Source organism: Vigna radiata, unplaced genomic scaffold (genome assembly GCF_000741045.1).
Source record: "Vigna radiata var. radiata cultivar VC1973A unplaced genomic scaffold, Vradiata_ver6 scaffold_349, whole genome shotgun sequence".
Taxonomy (NCBI): Eukaryota; Viridiplantae; Streptophyta; class Magnoliopsida; order Fabales; family Fabaceae; genus Vigna; species Vigna radiata.
The window spans coordinates 266430-277295 of NW_014541986.1; the positions used below are offsets into that span (position 1 = coordinate 266430).

At 30.4% G+C, this 10866-nt stretch overlaps 1 protein-coding gene across 1 annotated transcript; it reads right to left on the reverse strand.

Annotated features, from left to right (window-relative positions):
• Positions 1-345: 345 nt before the first annotated feature.
• Positions 346-2636, reverse strand: LOC106778748 (eukaryotic translation initiation factor 5A-4). The gene is made up of 5 exons (XM_014666732.2): positions 2416-2636; positions 1879-2001; positions 1713-1769; positions 993-1067; positions 346-637 (listed from the first exon to the last, which is right to left on the reverse strand). The coding sequence occupies exons 1-5, from the start codon at positions 2536-2538 to the stop codon at positions 533-535; spliced, it is 483 nt and encodes a 160-aa protein (XP_014522218.1). The 5' UTR covers positions 2539-2636; the 3' UTR covers positions 346-532.
• Between the last annotated feature and the right edge of the window lie 8230 nt (positions 2637-10866).

Below are 10866 nucleotides of genomic sequence, written 5' to 3' on the forward strand. Positions count from 1 at the left end.
TCTTCCATCAATGAGCATTGCTCCTGGGCAACTCTTTCCATACCAGTTCCATAGTTTCTTTAGCTTTTCCTAAAACTTCAAAACGACTACTACAACTGCTCATACTTCAAAAGGAACTTTAAACAAAGTTGAATGTTATTTTAGGATGAGAGAATTGCATACATACTTTATAACGAATATTTGTTACACAATCTTAAAATATTTTTCGCAAGCCAAATTGGTAAATTCATCAAAGTCTGTTGCTATGAATATTTGCAGTTGCACAAAATCTTAAAATATTTTGAATTTTGTTGTAACGATCCCACGCATATCGGAGTTAAAATGCAGAATAAGGGAAAACAATGATAACTTTTAATAGTAGACTCCTAATTTATCTCAAAAATCTCAAGACAGCAAGGGAACTGAAAAAGGTTATGTCACATCATTACGGTTGGCAAAACTAGTCTGAGTCCATAAACTCGGATTTAACAAAGATCGTACAGAAATATATAACTTTGCTTAAATGAAAACAACAAACTATGGGCAACCGAGGCTAGTTCTTTGGCCCAATATCCTTCAGGGCATTGATCTGCTCCTCACCCATTGCAGACATAACTGAAACTACAAGGTCCTTACCCTCAGCAAATCCCTCCTTTATCTGCAGAGGAGGATAAATGATACATCATTAAACACAATTAGAGGAGTAAAAAAATCAGGTGAATAGAATATTAAAATTACATGAGAATTTAGTATAAATACTATCTGAACAAACTTCTTCACAAAAACGTGTAGAAAAGGATGTATGCACCTCTGATTATGGAAAACCTAGATAAGAAAGCTTCTATAGAAGTTGTACACATGATGATTTCAATTTATAAGAGAAGCTTAATTCACTTTAGCCTCTTATTTTCTTCTCTTACAGTTAAGATATTCATCTAATCAGGCTAAATGTACTCAAGGTATAACATTCCAGACTACAAATACAACAAACAAAACAGTAGGATTCTACAGACCTGAGTAAGCAGATTATCATCGGTAGGAAGCCTGAGGTCGTCCTTGGTGTTCCCATTTTCAGTAAGCAAGCTAACCTAAACACCATTCAAATATAAATTCAGGAAACTGTGGCAAGATTAGAGCATTTTAGTTGGATATATGAATATTTTGTTTTCATTGTCAATGTTTACATGTGATTACATCCATGAGCCTGTATTTCCATAGATTGTACAAGATTCAGGGAAAACAACATTTTGGTCAGTTTATCATTTCTAAAATACATCTTCAAAGAATTTAATTAATGAATACACTGATAGTGACTATCATCGGATCATAGATTGCTAAATAATTGAAAATTATTGACTTTAATAGTAAGTATTACTTTAAAAGTTATGTCAAGGAAGATTTCTTTTTGGCTGACAGTGTAAGAGTCTCTAATAGTGTTGCAAATTAGAATCATTTTTAAATACAAGAAACATAGGCAACCTCACCTACCTAGTTGACAATATAAGAGTCTTTTCCAGTTATTGAGGCAAAGTTAAACTCGTCTTCAAAAACTAGAACTGACTTCACTAAATGGTTGTTGATGTTGTTTAAATACATTAAAGAAACATTATAAATGAAAAACAAGATGACGTTTTTACAATTATCTCAAAAAATATGAAATGAAAAACTACACAAACCCAAACTTCTTAGACAGTGATGAATTGAAGGAAATGTAAACAGAAACAGAAACTCACAAATCCATCCTCAGAAATATCAATCAACTGGTAATCAGTACGATTCACATGGGGAACCTGGAATAATAAAACAAACACACAAATTTTCAGAAAGAGAAAAAGTTCCAATAAAGTGCTCTCAAGGAAAGAAAAAACATAACTGGAAAAAACATGAACAGGAACATACATCACAGTTGTGGGAAGAGGGCACAATATCTTCAAGCTTCTTGGCAGTGAAAATATCAATCCCAACAAAGTGACACTTAGCATGACCGTGCTTACCCGTCTTGGAAGTAGAAACTTCAACAACCTGTCACAGAGGAAACCCATTCACGCATCAATCACAATCAATAAAAACCTAAAATAAATATACAAATAAAAATATCATTCTATAGAAATTAATGTCCAAAAGAGACCAGATATCACAAGGGGTTACTTAGATCAGAGCCTCCGGTCAAAAGTGTACAGAAATAATTTCCTATAAAAACCTAATTTTTTTTGATAAAAGAAACCCCAAATGAGCAAGAGTTCACAAACCCTAATCGAATCGTAAAAAATTAACTGCACAAACAACACTACAAATATGAACACAGATCTCGAAAGCCAAATCGAGAAACCAAAACCATAATCATAAGCAAACAATAACATAAAACAAAATTAACGGAGAAAAACAACGAAACAACGACACAAGAACCCTAAAAATGACATGAAAAGCTAGTACTACCTTGCATGGACGACCCTTGATGACGATGTAGCCGTTTTTGCGAATGGTGCCGGCTTGCTGGGGATAGGTCTTGGAGGCTCCAGCATCAGCCTTGGATTCAAAGTGGTGTTCTTCGTCCGACATGGCTTGACTCGTTCACTGACTCAGCGATTCAAGTGGACGAACTCAGGGTGTGAGGTGACTGGGAGGCGGAGAAGACCAAGTTTAGAGGAAGGATATATAGGTTTATATCATTCCTTTTCTGTTATTTTCAGTTTTAGGTATATTTCGAAACTGTTCTTTTATTTTAAAAAATATAAAAAAATATATACAATATAAACCAGAATAATAATGGCTTAAATCTAGACTTTTTTGTTCCTATAATTTTGTTAATGTAAAATTTAATTTTAATGGTAGTTTTCATCTTTTAAAATTGAACAATTTTGATATTGTGACAATGTTTATGTATTTTCCTAAATATATTATTTTAATTATTATAAATTTCATTTTAAAAGTTTTTTTTATAAGTGAGGTTTTCTTATTAAGATTTATGGGTGTATTGGTTAGATAGGTTTAAGGCATGTGTATTTACAAGACACTAACATTTTTATAAATTTTGCTATTATTTTTCCATTATAAATATAATATTTTGATTTTTTTTTCAAGATTATAATGTTATTAAGTAATGTTAAAATAGTACATATATTTAATTTATTTATATAATCTATTATACAAGTTAACGCTTAAATTTTACTTGTTAATTTTATAAAATCACTTTCTAATTATTTTTTATCGCTTTCTAATTTTGATTATTGTTTAGTGAAAATGTGCTAAAATCTTCATTCTAATACTGTAAAGAGGTAGGTCAAGCCAATAGGTTTCAATTAAATATTTGAGAAAAAACATGATTAAATGATTTCAACCCATCAATCTCCAATTAACTTAGTTATATTATATAATTTATAACTCACCAAAAAATTAATCAAATTAGTTAATTTTTAATTTTTAATTTAATTATGATAAATAGATACGTGTGAACTTGTTTCAACAATAGTTTGGATAAAGTATTTAATGCATGTCAAATATTCACATTTAAAGCATTTAATGCACGTGCGATAAAATACTCGGATGCTTATATACTTTGCTTCTTGATATTTGTGTAAATTAGTAAAGCAGAAAGATATTATTAGAATCATTACACCCAAGAAAAAGACTTATGAGAAAAGAATAACATTATAGGAATGTTTTCCTTGAAGCCCTGTACTATATTACATCATACAAGCTTAATTTCAATTAAGGGTATGAGGAAAAGTTCTAACCCCTACCAAGTAGACTAAAGTTCGATAATTTTCCCCTAATTTAAATTTCCTTAGAAGATAATTAAAACAATGATAAGAGTAAGGAAAATAGAAAATTGAACAGATAATTTTATACTAGTTCAAATCACAAGGATCATATGTCCAGTTGCTAATCCCAAAAGGAGATTAACATTCCACTATCACAAAACCAATAAACTATTACAATCATACAAACACACAAGTTTAAGGTTTTAGAAAAACACCTCTCTTGTTATCACAAAAGATGAAACTCACTTCCTCTAAAGGCCACAAGGGATGAACTCCCCCTCCGAATATTTCACAAAAGATGAACACTTCCTTTGAATCTTCACAAAGGATGACAAACTTCATTCAGCAACAACAACAACACTTAATCACACTCTCAGTGAAAGTTATCGCTCTATGCCAACATTGAGTTCTCAAAGTCAAAGCACAAGGGTTACACAAACCCTATATCACACTTTACTTTTCATGTTCAATTATGTGTTTTAGAATGAGAGTCTAAAACATCTTTATAAATACCTCACTCAATGATACTTCCAAAAATTCGTTGTCAGTTTATTCTCGTGTGATAATCAATTATCTAATTAAGGTAATCGATTATGCATTTAGTGAATGCACAACTATAAAATACATGCTCAAAAACTTCCACGGCTAATCGTGATAATCAATTATAGTAAGCCATAATCGATTATTGATAATTGACTATCATAGTTTGCTAATTGATTATTTCATAGCTAAAAATTGAATTTTTAGCAACCTTTAAGAAAATCTTTTTGTGATAATCGATTATGTCTAGTAGTTAATTGATTATTGTAGAGCTTTTTAACTCCAAAACAAATTTTAAAACATAACTTACATGGAATCAAACAACATACAAGGTCTTATATACATGAAACTACTTATTACAAAAGCTTTAACACATAATACAAGTCTTCATAAAGATCTTCTTACAAAGTGAACATGACATGATTTTGAGCATCATCAAAACTTTTATACTTCGTCTTTTTACTAACAATATCTTCCAAAAAAAATTGTGGAAGTTTGTTTAACCTAAATTTAACTAAACCTTGTGACTGTGGGATTCCTTCAGATCTTTGATTCCTTAATAAAGCAAAAGTGATGTCTCTTATAATTTGCAGTGCTTCAATCAATTAATTGTTCCTTTTATTGTTAAATATCAATATAAGATTTACGAGTTATGCCATACTATTTTATATGAATAAAAGTTTTGATTTTTTTTTCTTTTTAAAGGAATTATTAGGAATAAATTAATTTATATCACTTTTAACATTGAGGTATTGATCTTATGAGTCTTTGTTTTCTTGTATTTTACTTTTTCATTTTTGTAACACTTAAAATTTTACGATATTATATTTTTCATATATAATATATTAGAGTTATATCTTATATATAATTTTATAAAATATATTTAGAGAGAAATATTAATATAATATTTTTAATTATATAATTTTATTTATGAAGTATGAACAATTATTATAATAATAATTAATAATAATATCGTTTTTTTATAAAACTTAATAATACAGATAATTATAATGTTTATCAATTATATAATATTATTGATGTTTTTCATATTTTAGTTTTCGACTAATAATATTCAAATGAGAGAATATTAAATTAATTATAAATTAATATTAATAGTAAACTTCAATTTTTATTATTTCTAACAATTTAAGATATTATTAATATTATATCTTTTATATATATATATATATATATATATATATATATATATATATATATATATATATATATATATATATATATATAAATGAGATGATAAAGTGAATTTAGTGATGGATTGGACCAATCACGTTCACAAATTATAACTTTATCATTCTATTAAACTAATTTACTCACGTAATTTTTAAATATTTTTTTAGACTATAGAAAAATGGTAACATCTCAAAATATAGTATTAAATTATATACTAGCTATTACAAATTTAATATAATAGATCAGTTATGGACAGGAATATAAAGTAATATCTACAGTCATCTAAACACAACAATAAATTTAAACTTTATATACAATATAGTTACGTTAAAACTATATACAAGAGTGGTAATCTCAACAACCAAAAGAAGAAAGATCTAAAATAGATAACTACCAATCTATTTATGCATCAGGGGCATCTCCATCAAGAACCTGCCTCTACATTCACCTCCTCACCCTTTATTGACACCTACCAGATGATCATCGTCAAACTTAAGCACAAGCACGTACAAACATTACATAAACACAATGGTAAGTTAGATACAAAACAAGTCAAGTAGCATTTAGAATAATGTGTACATGAATCACATATAACATACATCAACCCACACATCCTAATATACAAGGACCTAGACTGACTATCCGGATTAGAACGAATGTCGAGCTATGATGGGTTGTGCAATTGTGGTGGCCTCTACTTCTTTGAAAAGTCATTGCCAACAGGTTTCACCCTACCACACTGATGAGTCGATATTTTGTTGACTGTATTTAGTTTATTGCACTTAAATAAATCAGGGAATTGTGTTTAACTGTCCGTTATTTCCCCGTTTTTCCTAATTTTGCTTAATTTGGTCGAAAATTCGTATTTTCGCTAATTTGAATTTTCTGAGTTGATTAATTGCATTTTTGGTTGTAGGGAAATTTTGGGAAACATCATTTGGAGCATTAGAATGGTGGCGTGCACATTAAAGACTCAACAATTAGTCATTTAAATTTTAATTAAATTGTAACTTAGTTGTTTAGGAACTTTAATTAGGATTTTGAGCATTAGGCCAATGTTGGCAAATTTTATGATGGGCCCAAACTTTAAGGGACACTTGGCATAGACTTTAGGGTTTCTTTTAGAGGTGGACCCCACCATTTTAGGGTGTGGGACGACATTTTAGAGTGCAATTACCGAGACACACTCTTGAGCACACTTTTACACTTCATTTTGCTTATGTTTTGAACACTCTCATGGAGAGCTTGGGTGTGCTACGGTTTTCAACTCTTGAATGAACAAGGATGCATTTTTCTTCTTCTTTTGCTTGAATCTTGTTTATCTTTTCTTGGTGGAAGTGAGAACCATACTCCTTTTCCATTCATTTCTTCTTGAAAGTTAAGAGCATGAGCTTGAGTCTTGAGGTTGTTTCTTTGCATTTTCATGATGGGTCTTTGGTTTGAATGAAGAGCTATTTCATTTTTCTCCTCCTTTGCTGCCATATTTTCGTATTTACTTTGAGTTTCTTGGATTGGATGACGAAAATGAATTGTTGTTGAGCTTAGTAGTGAAGAAAGCTTGAGTTGGTGTGTGGGTGTTTGAGGTTTGAACCATTTTCTTCTTGTGCTTTTGTTTGATGGTTGGAAGCAATATTTTGAGTTGGACATTGTGTTTGATGATGATGGTTGGACGATTTTGCAAGGAAAGCTAGGGATTTATTTTTGTTTTTGTCAAAAGTTTGAAGAAAAGAGAGTGTGAAGTTGGTTTGAAGAAGATAAACTTTGGGTTTGTTGTGCTTGTATTATTTTGCAATTGAACTTTGGAATTCTTGTGTTCATTCTCGGTAATCAGATGTGGAGAAACAATTTGAAGGTTGGTGTTGGTGAGAAAACCGAAAATGAAGGTGGAAAGGAGAGAGAATGGTGTATTTAATTTTTTTCCTTATTTGAGCAAGCACATGAGAGGCTCGTTTTCATAGAAAGAAGATTACCATTTTGGTCTTTGTCTTTTCCTTGCATTGCTACCAAGAATTGCACATGAGAATGGGATGCTTTGTGTTTTTATTTTCTTTGACCTTGCTTATGTGGCACAATGGTAGAAGAATTTAAGCACCTTTTTGACTTGTGGACTTTTTGAAGCATTGTTTGCAACCAATACATCTTATGGCTCGACAATTTGGTGTGAAAGGTGTGTGAGTTACGTTTTTGCTGCATGGAAAGGGAGGAGAACATGGTTTTATTGTATGGTTAAGGCACATGCTTATTTCCTTGGAAAATGGTGCACATGGGACAAGAAGTCAACACATTTTGTAGCTTATTGAAGGTGAAATTTGAAGTATGATTTTGGTGCATGGTAAATCACGGCCAAGAGGTTTCCTCAGGCCTTTTGCATTTTTAATTTTATTTGGTTGGATGTATTTGGTCACATGAATGTGTAGGAAAAAACATGTTTGATTATTCCTTGTTTGAATTAGTTTAATTAGTAGGAGTAGTTGCTTTTGATTTCTTTAATTTAGTTTTGCATTTAATTTAATTTAACTATGTTAGGTAGTTGTTGGTTACCTTGTTGGGGTCTAGTATTTAATTTTATTTTGTCTTAATGTTGTCTTGTATTTGTGGTAGAGATAATTTAGTTGTCATGCTAGCTTAAATTAATTCAGTTGGTCATTAACGATATTAGAATGTTTCCTTGAGATTTTTGGACTGTTACTGTGGTTGCTACTCTGACCTTGGTTAATGTGAAACCTGTATTTGCACTTGCAATTGGGTATACGCTTAGTTGCCTAGTTGATGTTACATCTTCGCTTAGTCGATGTAATTGTTTGGTGTAAATTAGATTTGACATTAACACTACGTCTGCTTAGTTCGCTTTTATGAAAATCGGGTTAACCTTCGCTTAGTTGGTTAACTTTGTTGGATTAGAGGTTTGAGTCGCAAATTTATTTTTTTGATCTGTGATTGGAAACATTGTAATTAAGTTAATGACCAACTATTTTTTATTCTGTCTTTGAAACCGTTTTTAAATCCGTGTTTAATTATTAGTTGTGTCTGTGTTTTGATTTTGTTTATCCGCATTCACAAACTTTTCAACAACCCCCCAACCTTCGTGTTTGACTTGATTCTTGAACCGCAAAATTGGTCCTTGAGAGACGACCTAGGAGTCATTCCTAGCTATACTGCATTTCTAAATTGCACATTAAATTTTGCATAGGATGCAACCTCCATCACACACTCACAAGGTTAGTTTGTTCCACGCCTTGGATCATACTGGAAGCACCCAAGACTAAGATCTTTTGCTACTCTCACCACATGTGCCAAACCTCTCTATTTGAGAATGTATGACCATTAAAGTGTTAGGATAATCCCCAAGACTGAGCTCCCTGCATTCATACTGATGATACTTGAAGCCAACACCAAGAAGTTCCTCCTTAGAACTCATTTCCACACCTTTGAAACCATTAATATCGCTTCACTTTCACATAGTATACCAATACATGAGACTAATGATCATACATTAAAGAAATAGAAACACCCTTACAAGTCATCAGAAAACACACAATAACACAATTTCTTCAAGGCATCTTATTACCCACATTTAGGTAAGGAAAAAAACTTTGAAACCCTCACCAACAGCTCCGAAAAGAGTCCAAAACTCCCAAAATGACCTGAAGAATGTCCAAAACAGACGTCTAGAATCTTGAAAACGAGGGGCGCTTGGGTGTGCCCAGGGGCGCCTGAGCCCCATACCAGTTGACATCAACTTCGAAATTGGCTTTTGATGCACTTAGAACTTGTCTAATGATCAAAAAGATATCTAAACATTAGAATTGATGGGAAAACACATTTGTAAGTAGAAATAAGCATCCATTTGATCATTAGATCCAAGACTAGTGCATCAAACCATTTTTGACACTCCAAAAATACCTAAACTCAGATTTACACCTTATACACCAAATTTCTACAACCTAACCACTTGAACAAGTTCTAATAGACTCGGTAACAGATTAAAATTCATCACCCATAGTCCAAAATTTCTAATTTGAAATCTCACTAGTTAAAACCCATGAAATTGAACTTAAAACCACACAAAACTCAACATTCTAACTACTTATTCATTTCACCTCATATTTCTCTTAACTAAGAGCCCATACAAGTTTCAAATGTTCATAAAATATTCCCAAAGACACAACTTTTCTTATTTGATCATTACTTCAAAACTTCACTCATCAAAACCCCATAATTTGAACTTAAAACCAACCAAAACACCATCAAAGTACTATTAACAAATTAACTACTCCAACAAGTCTTAATTTACCTCTAAACTTACTCAAAAACTGAATTTACTCTTTCTAACCCCTAACTCAAAACTCTCATATTAAAAGCCTCCATTTTTTTTTAAACACTTACCATTCAACTTAGTTCAATTTCCCCCACATTTAACCCAAAACAACACCACCACACATCTCAATAACACAATCCATCATAAAATTTGAAGTTTAACACAACTTCATACAAGTCCACCAACAATCATGAAATCAAACACAATTACACAACCACAAATCATCTTTTAAAACACTTAAAAAGAACAATAACAAACATTTTACTAAAATTCAACAATATACATCAATTTCACAAACTACCAAACAATCATTTCATCAAAATAGTTTATATTAATCAAAATAGTTTATAATTTAATCAAATAAATAAATAACTAATTTTTTGATCCTAGAAAATTTACCTTATATACATAAGTTGTAAAATAATTGGTGACATTTAGCCCCTTTTAATGATTAACAAAAAAAATGATTAAAAGCATGAGAATCTCAAAAATCACATTGATGATGAGATGGTACTTTTTATATCCAAATAAAATTATGTTTTGGTATTTGAACTTTTTGTGATTTTTATGGGTGCGTTTGATTTTGAGCTTCAAAGGGAAATATTTTGACTAACCCATGGGAAGCAACAATTATGGCTTACTATAATTTTTCTTCTTTGGGTGAGTGGTGCAAAAGGTATTCTATAATTAAGGAGGCTTGATATAATTATGGCCCCCACATGTTAAAAGGATTTAAACGACCCTAAATAACTTTATCATAATCAAAATTCAGTCAAAAGTTTCCACACTTTAATTTTTTTAATACAACAAAAAAATTATAACCTTAGTACAAATATTTTAATTTCTTTAATTTTGTTTGAATTTATTTATAATTAAACATGTAATTGGGCTTTAATATATCTATTAAAATAACTAATATTAATATGAAATTAATCTTTAAAAAATATTTGTCATTTATTTTATAAATTTAATTTTTCTTTAATATATATATATATATATATATATATATATATATATATATATGACAAATTATTAAGATCAACTTATGTTAAATTAATTTAATTATTAACGAAGTTT